Source organism: Platichthys flesus, chromosome 8, assembly GCF_949316205.1.
Source record: "Platichthys flesus chromosome 8, fPlaFle2.1, whole genome shotgun sequence".
Classification (NCBI taxonomy): Eukaryota; Metazoa; Chordata; class Actinopteri; order Pleuronectiformes; family Pleuronectidae; genus Platichthys; species Platichthys flesus.
This window is the reverse complement of record NC_084952.1, coordinates 15,729,777-15,749,473: the sequence shown is the minus strand read 5'-3', so window position 1 is coordinate 15,749,473 and position 19,697 is coordinate 15,729,777. Positions and strand designations below refer to the sequence as shown.

The following is a 19,697-nucleotide window of genomic DNA, read 5'->3' as shown; positions in this document are numbered from 1 at the left end:
GCATGCTTTAAAAACCTATATGGTTTCAATCTCCTCAATGTTTCTCCTCCCTCTCCCTCTCTTTCTCCCTCTCTCGACAGCAAAATGACAGACTGGAGGTGGGATCACATCAGATACCATGCAGCGAATCCAGCCAGAGCAACAATCCAAGTCGCAAACAGAACCTGTCCCGTTGGGAGTCGGAGTACGGCCATGGCGAGATGCCGTTCCACTCGATTCCGCTGGAAGCACAAAAAGAAAAAAACAAACCGTAACAACAACAACCTAACAACAGTTCCTCATAGGAGCATGATGCATACAAAGAGAAGTATACTATCTACTCATTTCGGCAGCATAGTAGGGACACTTGCACCGCAAAGTAGAGGAGGAGAAGAAATAACAATAGTGACGTAAGAATCAGCCCGATTGTGGACATCATTAATGTTTGTTTTTGTCGACATGACATGATATGCTATCACTACAGCTGATTTCAGACTCTTTTAATATTTTTTATTATATATTTTTATTGATTTTTATAGCTTAAAAAATCAGTATGCAGTCCAAAACTTCTTGGGGATGCATGACAGTTTGCGTGTGTAATTTGAAATCTTGCCTAGGGCGCCAACATTGCCAGGGCCGTTCCTGGGGCAATTACATAAGCGCGTGTCACTAGAAATCTGAAAATAAAGGTGCTGTGGAGGGGAGGGGCTGGGGGCTTGACAATGACGTATTAAGTCTTTTCTCGGTGCATTCACTAGACACGGAAAATCTAAAAATTTAGATTAATTTATTGATTTATTCGAAAAACACACACTAATCAACATTTATGTAAATTTGACAGCTGGCTAATGTTCAGCTGCCTCTTCATGGTCTGGAGTTATTGAGAAACACGTTTACTTTGACAGTGTTTATGACTTTGTCCTACATAGAAAGGGGTCTTTTCCAACTTTGATTCATGATTGGTTATTTTTGTTTACTTGCCGTTTTATACAAAAAGTAGGCTACTGCCATAAAACCCTGGCTGACCAAAGTGTACCACTTTTTCTAGGAGCAAATACTGGCGTGTACGGGCAATATGAGGAAGATGATATAATATCCGAGTTTATAGTGGGTTCCTGAACGCAGCACCAGTGTCTGGGCTGTGACGATTGTGGACGTAGCACAGACACAGCTTCATCTGCTCCAGGCTGCAGACCACAGAGCCGCAGGAAGGTTGTTTACCCCGGTTTACTGCTTATTTACCGCGAAAACAACAACAACAGCAATGGAAGACCACATGTGCAACATCCAGGTGCTTCTGCGGGCCGCCGAGTTCCTGGAGAGGAGGGAGAGAGGTATGTTTTTAACCGACAACTGTCAGTCTGCAGGGGGGGGGAGGAAGTTGGTCATTGTTGAACAAAATACACAACGGAGACACACAATCTATGCGATCAGAACACACCGCAGGGTCACGACACACCGCAGAGGATCGAGATTGGAGGGAGATTGTTATTTGTGCAGGGACTTTATTAGAAGCGATCCTCTCCGTTTGACTCAGTGACCCACATATCCGAGGCATCATTGTACTCGAAGGCGCCAATCTGCTCCCGGTTTGAAAGGGAACCCCGAGCGCTCGGAGCACTGAATGAAAGTCCGGCAGAAAGTATACCGCAGCCACAAGTTCCGTTCAGCCGCCTCGCCCCGCAGCCACCGCCTCGGCTTCTTCACTGGACCGAAGAGTGGGTTTTATCAAAGTGAAGGATCGGTGCGTGATGGCGCCAAATCCAAAAGCAAACCGCCCGGCGGAAGATGCTGATGACAGCGGCACAAAGTCTTTGTCCTCATCTCACTTCAGTCACTTCAAGCCCGAGGATGAGGATCGTTATAACCTAATAATAACAAATCACCGGTCACAACACGGGAGCTCTTTCATATGAATCATTTAATATCGTTTATATTTATTACAAGATACAAAACTAAACCATTATTAGCCTCACAATGGGGTGGGGTTAGCACTGCTACAGCAGCAAACAGTCAAATCAGAAAACACCAGTAAAAGTAACAATAAGTCACACGTGTAGAGTTTTTATTCCTTTTTTAATTATATTTTTTACGTTTATGTTTACTTTCTATGTTTGTTTTTACTTGTGTTTTTTGCTATTTGTGAAGCACTTTGCAACTTTATTTTGAGACATGCTGTGTTGTTAGTATTGTTATGTTTACCTGTGAACACAATTTTATAAATAAGAGTATAATTATAAAAAAGAAAACAAGGCAGGGTATTGTTCCCCTGTTCCAACCAACACTTTGTCCCAGACACACACTTGTGGTCTGTCGTCGTGGGCTAAAAACAGAGACCACACCTTCGGAGAAGTGTTTATTTCCTAACACAGCTGTGACGGTTGTGTTTCCCTGCACAGAAGCAGAACATGGATATGCCTCAGTCCTGCCTCTCAGCCCCGGTCACTCGGATAGGAAGAGCAAACAGAAGAGCAGGAAGATATCTGCTGGTGGCAATAGGTGAATATATGACATAACACAACTGACAGGAGGGTGTGGCTGCGAAGGCCTGACTGTCTGCTTTGATAAAAACGCCCCCTTTCAAACACCAACACCCTGAATGTCACTGCTGAGCAGCACAATGTATTATTCTCAACTAAACCACCTTGTCTCCTCCTGTCTGTCCCTGCAGGTCGGTTCACAACGAGCTGGAAAAAAACAGGTAACTTATTTTTTTTATATATCCTACCTTCAAGGTCACACTCATCTTGAAACCCGCTGCTGGAAGGGACAAACCTCACGAGTCGCTGCTTGTTGTTGTTGTGCTCTACAGACGAGCTCAGCTGAAGCACTGCCTGGACCAGCTCAAGGAACAAGTCCCCCTCTCGTCCGACGCCGTGAGGAGCACCACCCTCAACCTGCTGAGACGAGCCCAGCTCCACATTAAGGTGCACACAGAAGCCTTGCACTCTATGCATATGCAGTTTTAGGTGGCTAGGATGTTAACAAACCTTTTAGTGACCATGTTCTCGTGGCCTCGAGGTTCCATCGGCTCTTTGTCTCAAGGTCCACAGCTAACTCCTTTCTCTCTCCTCTCTGCCTCCTCCTTTCAGAAGCTGCAGGACCAGGATGAGCGTGCAGAGCAGATGAAGGGTCGCCTGCGCTGGGAGCAGAGGGAGCTGCGGGTGAGGCTGGAGCAGCTGCAGAGGGGCACGGAGAGGATGAGGAACAACAGCCAGGGGTCGACCATGTCGTCCGAGAGGTCGGACTCCGACAGAGGTGGGTCTCCTCTCAGCTTAGTGCGCCGAACAATGCCAAGTCACAGCAGAGAGAGTTTAAATGATAGTTAACCATGTTCTAAGTCTGTGTGAGTACATCTGTCAAGTGGCCCAAATGCAGATTTGGGGGGAAATCCAAAGATCTCATTCTGTGCAAAAAATATTATATGTATTAAGCTAAGCTTCTTTTGTTTAAATATATAAATCATTAGCAAAATGTAATCAACAGCTTAAAAGTGTTATTCCGCACTCCAGAAGAGGTGTTTGTAGTTATAGAACATAATAAATTTAAGTTATTGTTTTATTCAGCTTTTTCCATATTGTGATTAAGACGTGACTGATATGGATTTTTTTAGGCTGATACAGATAGGAAGGAAAAAATGACTGATACGGATATCAGCTGATATATAACCCAAAAATGGCAAAGCAGTTTATTTGAGTCATTTATTGGCTGACCACTAAGTCAGTTGGGCTCTAGTTGTGATAGACATCAATATAAAAAATATATTATTGAAAATAAAAGCTGTGGATGTTGATCATCTGACCCAGCCCTGGTTTTACGTACCACATAACAGGAGGATTTCTTCAAATTTCCTTCCGCTGATGATCCGATGTTTTGTCTTGTTACAGAGGACGTGGAGGTTGACGTGGAGAGCATTGTGTTTGACTGTGTGGACCCTGACGGACTGATTACACACGCTGACGCAGACCACTGTTACTCCAGCATGGACAAAGCCTGGCTATGACGGCAGTTAACCTTCTGTCGCTTAACGTGCCGTCACCAGATCGATGAGGAGAAAAACGTGAAAACATTCCAAAAATCAAGCAAATGGAGGCAAGGGACGATGGGAGGAGACGTTACTGTACAGCCGAACACTTTTGTTTTCTTTGTAAAAAGGAGGAGCAACTTTCCCCCTCACATGATGTCAGACTACAAGCTAAACAATAATGTCGGTTGTAAATGAGCTGTGTCCATTTGCACTGAATAGCAGTAAAAATCACTGGGCTGGGGTGGATGTAACATTAAGCATATGTATATTTTTGGCATCAGCCACTGATGGCCTTTGATTTGATTTTCCAAGCCATGAGGTGTTTGTTACCGACAAGGATTCAAACAGTTTAATCATCTTTTAAAGGGCTTTTCCAAACCCAGATAAGGGCTTTTTTATTCAAAACTCTTAACTTATTCTTAACTCCAGTATGTCTGTACTGAATTCTACCTTAAATCAGATTTGGTCTAGTATTCTTTACAGCTTCTCTTTAGCACTAAAACTATATAAGACATGGGTAGCATGCACTTAAACATTAATCTGGGCTATGTTTTGTATTATTGTACGACTACGTTACGTTCAGTCATTGTATTGTTCTTTTTTTTTCTTCTTCTGTTGCACAAAACGATCACACGTTGCACTTGTTTTTATCTCAGAAAGGTTGTGGTTATATCCGACAGGAAAACAGTGGGGAGACATTGACTGGTCATATTTGCACAATGATATCCGGCAGTTAACTCAACCATGCAGAATTTTAATTGGGTGTATTTTTTTTACTACACGACTCTGCGATGAAGTGCGAGACTTCCCTGTGTTAAACGAGACACTGTGAGCATTAAGCTGGCTCTGTGCACACACCTAATGACAGTCACTGTTTGATTCACCGCTAATAATAACTGATGTTTCCGTCGTCACGACTGTACACTTCGCTGCTTGTGCATTTGTCATTTAGAATGTTGATTATGCATGCAACAAGTACACCACTCAGGCAGGTAGTTTCCACTTGTAATGAAGACGCAGGTAATGCAGTGTTACAAGTATCTATTCTATTCATTGCTATATATTTAATAATTGAAGGTGCTTTTCTTCCCTTCACTTGTGTATATGCAAGATGCCTTATTAGCTTTTAATAGTATCTATGAATTCATCAGTCTCTCCGCCCAGTAATACTATGTAGCATTTTGTACTGGTGTAATCTTTTTTTTATTTTTATGAATAAATATTTTCTATATTTATGTTGTATATGGTTATTTCAAGAGCTGTAAAGGTCCTTGCATGATGTCACGTCTCTAAAAGCCTTTTATAAAAGCCCATTCAAGTGGAATATTTCAAAAAGCATTAGGAGTTGGAAAATTATTACGAAATTATTTCATGTTTGTATAAGGGTCTGTCAAATCTTGAAACTTGCTCAACTGATTGTTAGAACAAAATGGAGGAAGAAGGGAGGCATAAATATATCAGAGTAGAATGAAAACCTACATGGAGGTATCAATGGAAGTGTACCAGTTTGCTTGGAAAAGTTAGATTTTTCTATTATTTTATTACACCCTCTCATAAATCTCATTATGGCAATATCCCTGTTTGCTAGAGAAACTGGAAACCAATATGCAAACCACGATCATGCTTTTCTTGGGATTGCCCTGTTAAAGAGTACCGGAGATGGACACAAGGTTCTCCACAATATATATATTTAAAGTGAGGTGGCCCTGCAGCGTAAGACCATATACTTTGGACAAAAACTCAACATTTCAGAAAATGCTGAATATTTTAAGTAGGAAGAGTTGGAAAAAGAAAAACAGGGACCTGCATGTCGTGAACGAGCTGAACGTTTCAATGTTTCAAACTGGTTTAACTATGTGGGAGGAGTTTGTGACCAACGCCTACAATTTACAGGAAAAGCTGAATATTTCAGAAGCTACAAGGAGTTGTAAAAGGAAAAATGAAAGAGTTGAACATTTTGATGTTTGAAATCGCTAGTAGGAGGTATGTGGGAGTTGCTGGTATCTAAGCCCGAAAATGATAGAATGATAAAAAATGAATGTTATTACACATAGATAAGTGTACAAAGTCATTACAACACGCTGGTAACAAATTAACTGTCCTTTTATTGACAAGTGGATATAAAGTTGATACAGTAAGAGCATACTTTTATATGGGTTGTATCATCAGATCTGAGATGGATGTACAAGGTGTCATTGTTTCCTTTTCTACACACATTAGGAATTGAAAACACTGCTCTCCATGGCAACCGGATTGTACAACGATATCATCAGTGCTATGTTGTGTGTATAAAGCTGTGGTTGCCAACAACATGGACATTTCTTCAGTCAATTAACTTCAACCTGGTAAAATGATTAAGATGGGTGGCGGCTTAACGGAACTCAAATAAAAAAACAATAACAACTTAAGTAAATCACAAACATTTGTAGGAATAAGATATTCAGTGGCGTGTTCTTCTTAGACAAGAGGCTGGTAATAATGTGAAACTATTACAAAACAACATGATGTTCTTCTAAAGGAAGGCTAAAACGTTAATGGGCACTGAGGTTGAACAAAGGTCTTAGGAACTGTGTCAGGGTTGGCAAAGTGCTATTATCACTTTATGGCAGCTCTTGCCATGTTGGGCCGTCCCTTTCTACGATCTCTATCTCTGGTAAATACTGAGATGATCTGGTATCATAAAGGAACAGCATGATTCAGCATGGCACACACACGGAGGCTGGAACAGGCTCTTGAACCCAGCTCAGGCCTTTTATGGTCCACCCACCATTTTCATTTGGATGCTTCCTCATAGAGGTGTCATACCCATGACTGGGATCAGCCTGCCCTACCCTGATGCTTGTCTGAACAATGAGAGGGGGGGTAAAGATGAATCTGTCCCAGCGTCAGTATCTACACGACCGGTGATTCAAGTAGATCCTCATACATATTGTTTCTTCTGGGCATGTGATGCAAAGTCTTTTGCTTTCTCCTTAGCTGCCATTGCTGTCTCTCTCGCTCGCTCCGTGGCCGTTTCTGTCAAGGTCCTGGATGGAGTTTCACCTACAGAGAAAATACAATGTTGACCTTAATTTGGCTGATCGATGTATTTATGTTGTTCAGGTGCTATACCCTGATATTCTTCAGCTGCCTGTGAAAGTCGGCTTTCAGAGATGTACAAATCTCCAGGATTTTCTAGGCTGTTTGTTTAATGTTTCTCATTTTACATATTTTAACATTAAATTCTCTCATAGTAATTATAGTATTATGACAAAATGTCATATTATAATTAATACGATTATTGTTGTTATCATTATAAACACTAGTTAAGCTTAAAAATGATAAAGCTGAAATAAACAAAACATTAAATCATAATCTGGGCAGTGGTTTTACTCCTTTCTATGCCACACCCTTCTTTCCACACACGAAGGACAAAGAGCTCTTGTGTTTAACAGAGTGAACTCGAGCGCAACATAGGCTTCTTCATACTTAAGATTTGACTCACGTGTAACATGTCAACAATCAGTTCATCTTGTGCTTTAAATCTGCTGACCTGAATGTTTACAGCTTATCTACCATCAAAGCCCTTGTTTCCCTTTCATAGCTAATTCCAGTCATAAGTGCAATGCACAAATTATATTGTTACTAGTTACACCACACTCACAATTCATCAGATATACATATAAATGTCAGTAGAGGTGAATAAGCTAGTAACCGAGTGAGAAAGTTACCTTGCATTCTGGCCAGTACATATTCAAACCCCTTCATGGTCTTTGTGACACTGGTCTTGAACCTTGCGAGGCCAAATTCCTGGAAAGAGAAGACACACAGTCAATCAAGACGGAAAAAAGCTCTTAGAGAATAATGTGTCGGCAACCTGTAACTCACATCCAATGTTTGTACTTATGGAACAATAAATATACCACTCAGTATACTGAGCTGTTGCATTTTAACACAGAATATAACAGATTATAAATGACAGATCGGTGGGTGAGTGTTCATGTCAGAGTCCACTGTTCCGTGTCGTTACGGAGTGCCGAGCTCCACTTCACTCTACTGACCTGAATAGCTCTAGAGAGCCCATAGACATTGGAGGAGATCCAAGCTTCTCTCTTCAACTCTGTCCAGCTGCTGTTGTCAGGGTTAATTCCGTACTCGCAGCGCTCTTCCACAGACTGGGGCGAGGGCAAAGAACAAGGGAAACGTTAGGCTGTGTTGCGACTCTAAGCGAAGCTATGCGCATATAGATTCAAGCACCAGCTTACCATGAGGCGAGCGTGGCTGAGGTTCCATGTGAGTGTGGTCATGGTCTTTTTTTGAGGGTCCAAGACAGAGTCCTCGATGATGTAGGCGTGGCTGGCCATGTGCTTTGGAAGGTACCGCTCCATCCAGCGAGGCGCTCGACTGACTTTGGTCAACAGACGTCTGGAAATCAGGCAGTTGGATGGAGTAACCTCCCTGAATATGATGTCTTCAGTCAAAACATGGTTACTGCGGGAGAGAAGGAAATGGTATGGATTAAGGCAATACTCTATGTAAGGCGGCAAACAACGATTATTTGTATTCTATATTCTTTTGTCAATAAGTAAATGAAATGGTTCATTGTTCAGTTTTCACTGACAGAACAAAGCATTAACAACAAAGATATTTCATTTTAAATAACCAATAAACAAACAAAGGTCCCTCTCATGAAGACACTGACATTATGTTGATTGACTAGACAATAGTGCTGCACCTTTATTTTGATTAATTACTTAGTATTATGATTATTCACTTAATTAATAATCCCAACAGTTTGTTCAAGAAAATGTTAGAAAACATCACATTTCCCAAATCCAATTAGACTCGAATTGATTTGTTAAATGAGCAGTTAAACACTGAAAGATAATATCACATATGTGTTAAACAATCATATGAGTAGGACACTAAACATGGACCAGTGAATTTCCTGAACTTTATATTTTCACTGGGAAAAAACAAAGGTTTCCATGTTATTTTACAGTAGCCCAGACAGGACAAACTAAACATCTTTCGAGGTTTTAATGACAACTGAACTCTACCACAGGTTCTCTTTCATGTTTGGAGCTGCAACATGCAACTTCACCACTAGCCGTCACTACATTCACCCCACTGTACCTTTAACTCCATCATTGATGGATACTTTTCTCTGTAACAGTGTCACATAATCAGTTCATGGGTTTAAAGATCAGCGTGTAGAATTTAGAGACATCTAGTGGTGAAGTGGCTTGTTACAGCTGAACATGCCTCACGTACCTTCCGTTGTCATACATGTCCAGTTTAGGCTACTGTAAAAAAAGGCAGCCTCTGCAGAGAAGTATTTAAATCAATACTCAAGATTTAGCATATGCACAACAATTATACATCAGTAGTGGGCAATGAAAGGCTTGGGTCACAGGCATTTCTAAAGGAATAGAAAACAACAATTTGTGCACGTTACATGATCATACATTACAAACATCACTGGGATTATTTTCATATTTAACATCTGTCAGTAGATCCCTTTCACCTAAATTGTACCCATGGAACCTTTAAGTGTGTGACAACTACAAAAACATCTCTTGACAATTAAATCTAATAAAATGAATATTAACATCTGAACCACAGTGGTATTAGCTACTGTAGAGCGTAGAGTTGAAATAAGTGAGTCCACCATTTTGAGTAAAAATCCCAACACTTTCCCCCAATCGAAAACACACACACACACACACACACACACACACCTGTAGGGGTTGGGATACCGCTGCCAGAAAGCGATACACACTTGGTCCCAGCTACTTTGGAGCAAACCGGCGCAGCTGAAGTATTTCACCATGGTTCCCACTGTTTATTCTGGCAGCAGCAGCAGCCTGTGTCAATACAGAGCAAACACGACAGGTCATCAGTTTACTACGTTACTCCAGCCAGCTCGTAGCCCGAGTAGACAAAATGGGGCCACACGGAAAGTTGCCAATGACCGAATGAATGTGCAGACACAGGTAGAATGAGCGAAAGCCACCGACACACACTTTCAGGAAGTTTCCAGCTAACAGCTACTCGACAGCAGAACGCATTAACAACACCAGGGAGTTCACTGGCGTGCCTTGGATCAGCCTGTGTTCTCACATCACGACCACACGAACAAAATAAACTCACTTATAAAGAGGTTGCGTCAGCTATAACGGCGCTGTCCCATCTGTCACGTCCGCACCGCTGAGCTCCCTCGTTAGCATGAGCTAAGCTAGCACGAGATAAGGATGAGAAGCCAGGACCCGGAAGTTCCCCTTCGCCTCGGCATGCAACGGCATCGAACCTCGGACGTCGCAGATGGTGTTTACCAGTGTGGGGACATGGACATTCAGGAGATACGTGTCAGCATGTCTCGCTGCTGCTGTCGGGACGAACTTCGCCGCGCTGCCTGGGCACAGGTCCCGTCTCACACACCGAGGCTGGATCCAGAGGGAAGGTCACGCTCCGCGACACATCCGGTGTTGATGCATCTGTGAGGTTCAGTCAGAACACTAGGAGGCGCCACACGACTGTGTAAATGCCCCACAGTGTCCACCAGAGCGGTTGTTATCCAAAGAGGACACTTCACACACTTTGGATCAAATGTCCTTTCATGTAGAACACAAATAATGACTATGTCTGTGAGGCTCCATTAAAAACAACATCAACCAGAAACCCTAATACTTCACTTTAACTCATTAGCATAATCATCTGCCCTCGCCTTGCTATTTTTGTGCATGCACCCCTTAAGCCCACTGTTGAGAGAACAGATGGATCATTTATTCTGCACCGCTAAAATCAGCCCGGAAACTATCTCTTGTCTGCAATCTTCACCCATGAGCCGTAGCGCCTAATGGGTCCAAACTTAATGTTGTGGTCTGCTGGTATGGTCCCGATAAAAGGCTTGCAGCTTCTATTATAATCCACAGCAAACAGGGGAATATAAACTAAGCCGTGAAATCAATAATGTGGGTGTCGAGAAGAAACCAGCACATTTTTCTATTTATTTTCTCTGCTAAAAAATGAATCACACTGTGGCAACATTTGTCTGCTTCACTAAATGCTTTATTGGATGTTGGGTGAAAGTGTATGTGCAGGAATAAGTTTCACTTTTCCCTTTGTGTCAAAAGAAAAATGCTATGATTGGTTCTATTTACACAATCTTTAGGATTTTCCAGCAGTCGCATTCTTTTTCACTCAACAAAAATAATTCTGCCTAAAATGGTTTCTTTATGTTTTATAATTAAAAATACAATTTCCATGTACCTTTATTATGTAATTTCAATGTAAAGGGTCGCAATTAATGACGTCTTTTTCCATCATGTTGAGTAATAAACCAAATCACTTGAGGGTGAAAAGTGTGAAAAGTGAAAGTTAAAGCGGGTTTAATGTATAAATTTGAGTTTAACTTGAACTTATTAAATCACTCTTTTCACACAAACTTAACATGATAGAAAACACTTTGAAATACGACGATTTAGTTTGAGCCTTAAAAGGTTACATGGAAATTTCGTATTTAATTGAAATACATAAAGTCACTGTTCTGCATAATCACTTATTTAGTGTTTATTACCTTCAGTGTGCAGGCTACATGCACTGCAGCACATGCATTAACTCCCCCATTAGTTTTGAGTAGTGTAAGTATCAGGCTGAAAGTGGTTCACATATTTGTTCAAATACCATAATGCCCCAATCTGACTTCATTTGAAGTGAATGTCTGTTTATTTCACATAGAGGCACGAAACAGAGCTTCACCTCATTCCGTCATTGAAAGACCAACAGCAAAGGACACTTTATCAGAAAAAAACGGTTTTCACTTCACTTCTTCTTCCAAGTCCCCTCTCTTTTTTTTTTAATACCCTCAAAGCAGCCGCCTCCCTCACTATTAAATACATCAAGAACTTGTTGCTCTCGGTTCAGCGGCTTCCAATCCCATTCATCTGGACCCGGAACCCCGCTGGTCTGTCTGATCAGGAGCAGCTGGATGTGAACACAATTACCTTCCTGATTGGCGAGAAAAATCAGCAGCGGCAGCCACTGGTGACTTGGATGAGGATTAAATATTACACAGCAGCTAATCCAAAATGCAGCAGTTGGATTCATTCATTACAAAAACAGTCATATAAATGTTTCGAGCAGCCGACAAAAAAAAGGGAAGTGTGAAAAATGAAACTTGTTCTCATAGTGGACATCTATGGAAGTAAATCTGTGTCATTGGGATTTGAATCTGGAATCGATTGCTCCTCCTTGGATCCCCGGATGTTGCAGTTGAATTTTTTGAGGTTGAATTTTTTGAGGTTGAATTTTTGAAGTTGAATTTTTTGCGGTTGTATTTTTTGATCTTGAAATTTTGGAGGTTGAATTTTTGGCGGTTGAATTTTAAACGTTGAAAAACATTCAAATACATAATTTCCATGCAAAAATATTCAGTGCTAGAAATTCAATGTCTTTTTTGTTTCAAATCCCGATGACACAGATTTACTTCCATAGACATCTTCCCTTCAGTGAGTTTGAACACATCAATAGCCTCAGGTAAGGCAAAGCAGCTGAGCATTATAAATTGGACACGAGAAACGGACAGAACACATTATACATTGTACCAAGTTACTTAACACCTTAGCAAACATCTTCCACATATATCTGAACAGGTTCAACAAATGTATTTTCACAAGTACCATTCACAAAGTAAACAAGAGCCTTACATAACGCCATTTAGATACAAAGCTTTGAGCCCTCTCCAGTGACAAACATAGATTAATTCAAGTCAAAAAGCTGCTTCTGAACCACATGCGCCACAAAGCAGAGGTGTGTTCAGTGTGTTCAATCTTATCCTACAGGCTTTAAAAAGTTACGTTAATCTCATACAGCGGTGGGAGGGTGCCCGCCATTACGACCGTTCAGAGTCTGGCCTCGTATGGAGCGGGTCCGTAATGAGGCCTCGGGGTGGAAAGAATCTGGCTTATCCTCGCAGCGGAAGACCATGAGGAAGCCGTTCCGGTAGTTTTTATTCATCCACCCGTACAGGAGAGGGTTGGTAAAAGTCGAACACATCGCCACGATATGGAACACCGTGTATATCAATTTGTACTCCTTAAACCGCAGTGCCAGGTCCAGATCGCTGGCCAGCTGGAGCACGTGGAACGGCAGCCAGCAGAAAGCAAACACCACCACTACAAGCGCCAACATCTTGGTGGTCTTTTTGCGGCGGTTGATGCTGTCTTTGCGGGTGGATGGGCTGATGTGATTCTTCAGCTTGACCCAGATGCAGATGTATGCGTAGCTAATGATGGCTAAAGGAATAATGAACTGCAGGAGCAGCATTGAGAGGCTGTAGATGACTCCGCCCTTGCTGGTCTCGTGGGGCCACTTCTCCGAGCAGACGGTGATGTGCAGGTTGATGGAAGGTATCTCTTCCCTGCGGTACTCCCTGAAGATGGCCAAGGGCGCTGCCAGGACGGCAGACGTAGTCCAGGTGATCCCCATGATGAGGAAGCTGGAGTGCCAGGTGAGGCGCCGGCCGAGGTGGAAAACGATACAGCGGTAACGCTCCAGGGCGATGACGGTCATCGTAAGGATGGACACGTGCACGCTCAGGGCCTGGGCAAAGGGCACCATGTGGCACAGCACGGCCCCAAACTTCCAGTCGTCTAACAGAGTGTAGACCAGAGTGAAGGGCAAGCACAGAGTGTCCACTAACAGGTCGGCCAGGGCCAGGTTGGCGATGAAGAAGTTGGTCACAGTTCGCATGGTCCTGTAGCGAATGATCATGTAGATGACGAGAGCGTTGCCCAGCAGCCCCAGCAGAATGATGAGGGAGTACGCCATGATCAACGGGATCTGCACCCCAGGGTGCTTGGTGATGTCAGTTTGGAAACCGGGTGTGTGCAAACCCATGCTGTCGTTAACCAGAATCAAGGCGTCGCTCTCACCAGCTTCCCCTTCGTCCTCTGTGTTGTTGGATGAGCCTTGGGGACTCATTTTGATGCCGGATCGAGGCCCTGCTGGCTCCTGAAGAGAAAAAGCACATGCAATAAAATCAGTGTTTGAGGGAGGCCAAGAAGAATATTGTTCTTACAAGAAAGGGTAGGAATTCTGGAAAAATACTTAAAGGTCAAAGCTGTTTATTAATTATTATTAATTATCTATACCACTTGTCCTTTTTGAGGGATAAGCGGGGGGGATCTCGGCCAAACTGAACCCTTATTTTCACCTACTCTCTCGAATTTCCAACCCTCCTGATCTGCATTGTCATGTCACTGCCATCTGTCGCTTGTGTTCCCCAGAAGGGTTATACACGTGCTTCATGATCAGCCTACATTTAAATATGAATATCAAAAGCAACCAGTCAGAGTTATGAGTGCAGTTCATGTCATTTGGGACACGATCTCTCACTGGCCTCCCATTGCCAAAGATTAACAACTGTGTTTGCACAAAACTAAACACTGTTTATATTCAGGGGCTTTTTCTCCTCCTCCTAAATCTAACTTCTAATGAAACCGGACTAAACAGAATTGATACACCACTATTTCATTATTCTCCTCATATCCTGAAGAGCAGTTTGCATTGTAAAGGACACACTGTTATTAAAGTCATGTAGTAATTAACTTGAGAGCAATGACACAGAGCTGTTAGGAAGATAAGAGAGTTCCCTGTTGAAACCTATTACAACAACAGCACGAAATGGCATTACGCAAGAAATGAAAAAACTGAAATACCCATCTCAGTTAGATGATGATCAATAGAAAACCAGCTTTTGCTCCATACCCTTATTCCAGACCATCCTGAAAAGACCAACTATATTTCTAACTTTGAGGTATTCAAATTAAAAGAGCACCGCCTGGGGCTGAGGTACAGTGCATGCATTAATTTGGCGACTGCGAGCAGCGTTCCCAAGAAATATGAACAACCTGTGCCATAACAATGGCTAAAGGGAAATGATGGAGGAAGAAGTGTGTTTGGGGGGAGTGAGTCAGTTCAAAGCGTCATCATTAGAGCTGCAGACTGCTCACACACTCACTCTGCATTTCAGAAATGGAAATCGTGAGGTGAGCCTAATTTCTGACAGAGAGCGAGAGAGAGAGACCTGCGGCGGCCCATGTAATACAACAAAGTCTATTTTTAAAAATAAATTTTTTTAGCCAATCATTTTCTTGTCTTCTCTCCTGTCAATTTACCTGTGCGCCTGGCTGGGAGCTCCGGCTGAATACAGAGAGAGTGTCTAGTCATGCATACAAAAACTTAATGTCAAAGTTGACCTTTGAATAATTGTTAAGATTCTAATCGAGCTGATGAATGCTAATTGCATTAATTGATATTAGTCTCAGCAAATGGCTTTTCAACAAAAGCGGATTCTAATTTGATGTTAAAGGTGAACGAGTAAGAGGAATGTCAACAGGACACTGTCATAGTTTCGTTGAGTTCCTATGGCCCTTAATCCAATTTGGACCTTTTTCGACTAACAAGCATGTCCGACTGATTTGACCCAATCAGGAGAACATTAAGGTGGTCATTGCTTTGGTGACAGACACACTTTGTCGCCCTGGGTCTGTTCCTGTGGACAGTTTCTCTGCAGATCACTGAACAGACTGCACTTTACTGCTGCAATTGCTTTTTCAAAAAATGTGTTATGATGAACGATAACGGAAAAATATATTTAATTTTTTTCAATTGAAATTGGAGTAAATGCTATTTTGTCGCATGATTGTGTTGCTTTATTGTCTTGTATGCACCAGTAAGTGGATTCAGGCAACAAACAGTTGAGGCTACAAGTGTGTATGTGTGTGTGTGGTATGTATGTGTGTGGTGTAAATGTGTATGTGTATACAGTATGTGTGGTATATCTGTGTGTGTATTGTATTTGTGTATGTGTGTATATATGGCACATTTGTGTGTAGGTGTGGAGTAAATGTGTGTGTCTTATTTGAATATGTGGTTGATGTGTATATGTGGTGGATAAGTGTGTGTGTTGAGCGTGTGTGTTTGTGTGTGGATTATATGTGCGTGTGTGGTGTATATGTGTACGTGGTGTATATATGCATACATTTATGTGTGTTTGTGTAGTGTATATACGCCAATATGTAATTGTGTGTTTTTGTTGTTTATATGTTTAATGTGTCTCATTAGATGCGTTTCTTAAGAAATTAAACACATGAATTCAGGCTTTGGGTTCCTTGGGATTTAAGTAAACAACATTAAATGTTCAGGTGTGCGACATAAAGCAGAGTAAGGTAACAAGGACACACACACACACACACAAACACAAACAGACACACCAGGAGCTTTGAAATGACTTCCAGTATAAGTCAGGATCCCTGAAAAACGAGGTCATACAAACTATTATTGCACTGCCAATAAAGTAAAAAAATATGTATTTGTTTATATGCCTGTAACCCTCCTGTCTCCAGAGCACGCGCAGCCACGGACGGACCCGCTGCATGGATTTATCAGCCGACTGCAGGCGTCACGGGCACTTTACAAAGCATCAGTAATTTGTCAAAGCGCCCGGTTCCTCTGATCAGAGATGGTAATCCTACACTTGAGGCGGGCTTGTGTCACATGAGGAATCCACCTGCTGGAGCCGAAAGAAGCTGAAACCGGATTCTAATCAGCTCCACGCTCCGTCGTCAGATTATGATGAGGCGCCTCATTCCCAATCAAACGCGCATTGATGCTTCGTTCGTGCGTAATTTGTCGCCATTTATTTAACTCACTGAAAAGGGCGCATTCAAATAACTCCACTTGAGCCCTCAGAGCGTATTCAACCGAGCAGACAGGTGCACAAACCAAGCCAACACTCTGCTGTGGCAAATAATTTGCTCCATGCTCCTTTTCAAATGGTTTTTACCTCGTATCCAAATTACGCACATGTAGTTTCAGTAACTACAGGTTGAACTGTCACAGAGGAACAGAGACATGAATACCTTTTAGCATTTCTGTCCCCAAACTAGTCTCGCAACAAGCACTTAAAGTCTAAATCCACATATAAATGGACTCACCTTTTCCCCACTATTTCTCCTCTTGCATGCGCGTCTTCACTCGAGACTGTTGAGAGACATTGAGGGGGGGAAATCCCGAAGCTCCTCCCAAGCTGTGGCAGCACACAGTGTGCATCTTGTGGCTCGACCGTGCGTTCCTGAGAGGCTGCAGGTCTGAACGACTCAGTGCGAGTCTGTGAGCATCCACATCTCCCAGCGCCAGGCAGGGACTGTCGCTGGGAGATGTGCGCAATGGATGCGCTCCAAGGACCCACATTTTATGCATGTGGGTTATTTCAATTCCACTCCATTACTCAGCAAAGAAAACAAATGAAAAACAATTTCAGATGCTCAACACGTCATTAGGTTTATTTCATTTTTATAATTTAAAATGTGTTTATCGTACACTATACTTCCTGTACGGCCTCCCTGCTATTTCTCCCTTCTTCCTTATGAGAACAACTGTACATGAACTTTGGAGCAATCATGGGTCGTAAACAAACCCATCATCATATTGCTTTAATCCAGGCTCCATCATGTCACTGTCTCTACTGATCTAATTTCTGCAATCAGATAAAAGTGGGCTGGCACAACACTGTCCTGCATGTGACACGATTTCACATTGTTGTGCAACAAGCAATTGTTGGTTAACGCACAAAACCTGCTGTCAGATTTAGCTGATATGCCACCAAGACAATGGGCGCACAAATCCCTCTTAAGCTCATTTTTGTGAGCTCCCATGACTTCCTAAAAGAGATTAAAGTTCCTGCTGAATGCATATTGTTGTTTTTAGTGCCAAGGTGATGAAAGAAGAATTGTTGTTGAATGGATTTCAAAAAAACATTTTAGTATTCAGAGAATGTCTTTTACCCAGATGATTGTATTTCTTATTCTTTAAACAAATGAGGTTAGACTGTTGACTAATAGCTCAGCCAGGCAATTTTCAGTGGGGTGGCCAGGAGGAACCTGCATAAAAATCACTATTACATGAACATAAAAATGCGTTTGAGTAGAACATACAGGGCTATATAAAGGCAAAGCTTATACTATACATATGTACAAATGTATTGCAATATACAGACTATCTTCTGACTAACAGATTATTTATCATTCTATTTTTATATTCATACTTGCCTGGCTTGAGCCATTTTTCTTCTCATGATATGGAAATGCTTGGAGCAACTGGAGTCTCAAAGCTGTTTTTGTCGTTTGATAAAGCTGTGTATATGTCTTATAGCCTTAACAGTGAAGGACATTTCCTGTGCTTGAAATTAATATAAAACTCAACCCATCTTGAGAAAGTTTACCTTTACTCAAATTGGATCTAGAGTGAAGGAACAGATTCACACACCTCTAGCTCCCATGACTCTGTTTGAAATGAGTTCTCCTTATCAGAGCTGTGGCACAGAGACAAAGTAGGAAGGCCAAAAAAGAATTAAGGAAAGGACCTGAAAACAGATGCCACTTGAAAGTAGACATAAATAAAGGAGCTTTTGACGATTTCAAAAACCATTCCAACCTTCTACAGGGATGTTGTTTGGTTTTGATCAAGCCTTGTTTCAATATTTCCCTGGAGCTGTTGAGAGTCGGCTCTCATCATCCCAGCTGAGATTCATTGTTGAAGGAGCAACACTGTACGAGATCCTCCACTTCTCTTTGTGGTATTGTATTTTGTAATGATTGGTGATTGACTGAACAGCAGAGAAAACACTTATTGATCAGGGCAGGCTGCCTCTCGGCCTCAATTTATTCTTTCAATCATCCTCCCACATGGGTCACATGGGTCAAGGTTGTCAGATTGAATGCATTCCCGATATAGGATTTCTCTCCTGGCCACAAACTGTCAAATCTCCAGCAGGTCCTGACAGCTAAGTATCAGTAGACCTGGGCTCATATGTGCATGCACCTATATACAGTGAGCTCTGACTCACCTCCTTATGGCTGGAGATCGTGTTTGTAAAGTCCACTGTTCTCAATCTGTTCACTGCCTCAGTCCATCTCATCTCAGAGCACTGGAGCCACTGATCCTAATATATATACATGATCAGAGACGATATCTTTACACAGGGGTCATTGTGCCCGTCTCTCGTGAGCTGTGTGAATTATTGAACAAGGGAGAGGAGACCGCACAAACTTACATATTCCAATGACAACTCCGCCATCTTCCTTTTGCTCTCAGTGTTCCTCAAATGAGTAGAGAGGTAGAGACTGCGGCCTATTCAAAGACTTTAACCATTGAAAACCTTGAGTTGAAAGGAAGGAGAGTCTGATCCTCCGCCTCTCATCGAGTCTCTGATGTCCATTTATGTGTAAATATAAACAGGAGTCCAACTGAATGAATTGAATGTTAAATAGCTTTCCTGCGGTGCTTAAGAGTGCTAAAATGGGGGGGGGGGGGGGGGGATTAAATACTCAATTCTTCATTGAAGTACAGGGCCCCTTTATCAACTTTAAAAAAAAAATCTCGTCACAGAGGATAGAATAGCAAATAATAAATGATTAAATAAATAATGTCTCTCATCATGGTTAGTAAAAATAAGGTTGAGTAAAAAAAGCTGTAGTCTTTTTTAATTTAACTTTTTAAGGATCTATTTGATTTATTTATGATTTTTCTTGTTTTCTTTCTTTCTCTATTATGGCTTACAATCTTTTAGTTCTATATCTGCCTTTTATTATTATTCTTGCTTATCATTTATGTATATAGACGCACCTGTTATTTTGTTTTATTTATA

The 19,697-nt window shown here is 41.8% G+C and overlaps 3 protein-coding genes across 3 annotated transcripts; 1 reads left to right on the top strand and 2 right to left on the bottom strand.

Annotated features, from left to right (window-relative positions):
* The first annotated feature begins 1,155 nt into the window (after window positions 1–1,155).
* Window positions 1,156–5,221, top strand: mxd3 (MAX dimerization protein 3). The gene is made up of 6 exons (XM_062393078.1): window positions 1,156–1,313; window positions 2,379–2,478; window positions 2,651–2,680; window positions 2,792–2,906; window positions 3,072–3,237; window positions 3,867–5,221. Exons 1-6 carry the CDS (start codon window positions 1,244–1,246, stop codon window positions 3,980–3,982), a joined length of 597 nt encoding a protein of 198 aa, XP_062249062.1. The 5' UTR covers window positions 1,156–1,243; the 3' UTR covers window positions 3,983–5,221.
* Window positions 5,222–6,091: 870 nt separating this feature from the next.
* prelid1a (PRELI domain containing 1a) lies at window positions 6,092–10,435 on the bottom strand. Its single transcript, XM_062393536.1, has 6 exons — window positions 10,139–10,435; window positions 9,727–9,852; window positions 8,251–8,476; window positions 8,047–8,160; window positions 7,717–7,795; window positions 6,092–7,048 (listed from the first exon to the last, which is right to left on the bottom strand). Exons 2-6 carry the CDS (start codon window positions 9,816–9,818, stop codon window positions 6,927–6,929), a joined length of 633 nt encoding a protein of 210 aa, XP_062249520.1. The 5' UTR covers window positions 9,819–9,852; window positions 10,139–10,435; the 3' UTR covers window positions 6,092–6,926.
* Window positions 10,436–11,045: 610 nt separating this feature from the next.
* npy7r (neuropeptide Y receptor Y7) lies at window positions 11,046–17,176 on the bottom strand. Its single transcript, XM_062393534.1, has 2 exons — window positions 16,987–17,176; window positions 11,046–13,999 (listed from the first exon to the last, which is right to left on the bottom strand). The coding sequence occupies exon 2, from the start codon at window positions 13,967–13,969 to the stop codon at window positions 12,851–12,853; it is 1,119 nt and encodes a 372-aa protein (XP_062249518.1). The 5' UTR covers window positions 13,970–13,999; window positions 16,987–17,176; the 3' UTR covers window positions 11,046–12,850.
* Window positions 17,177–19,697: the final 2,521 nt, after the last annotated feature.

Coding starts and splice junctions, on each gene's coding strand:
- mxd3 (XM_062393078.1), top strand. CDS start 1,244: ATGGAAGACCACATGTGCAACATCCAGGTGCTTCTGCGGGCCGCCGAG. Junction 1,314..2,378: donor CCTGGAGAGGAGGGAGAGAG/GTATGTTTTTAA, acceptor TTCCCTGCACAG/AAGCAGAACATGGATATGCC. Junction 3,238..3,866: donor GAGGTCGGACTCCGACAGAG/GTGGGTCTCCTC, acceptor GTCTTGTTACAG/AGGACGTGGAGGTTGACGTG.
- prelid1a (XM_062393536.1), bottom strand. CDS start 9,818: ATGGTGAAATACTTCAGCTGCGCCGGTTTGCTCCAAAGTAGCTGGGAC. Junction 8,477..9,726: donor CGGTATCCCAACCCCTACAG/GTGTGTGTGTGT, acceptor TCTCTCCCGCAG/TAACCATGTTTTGACTGAAG. Junction 7,796..8,046: donor GGCTCTCTAGAGCTATTCAG/GTCAGTAGAGTG, acceptor TTCTCTTTCCAG/GAATTTGGCCTCGCAAGGTT.
- npy7r (XM_062393534.1), bottom strand. CDS start 13,969: ATGAGTCCCCAAGGCTCATCCAACAACACAGAGGACGAAGGGGAAGCT.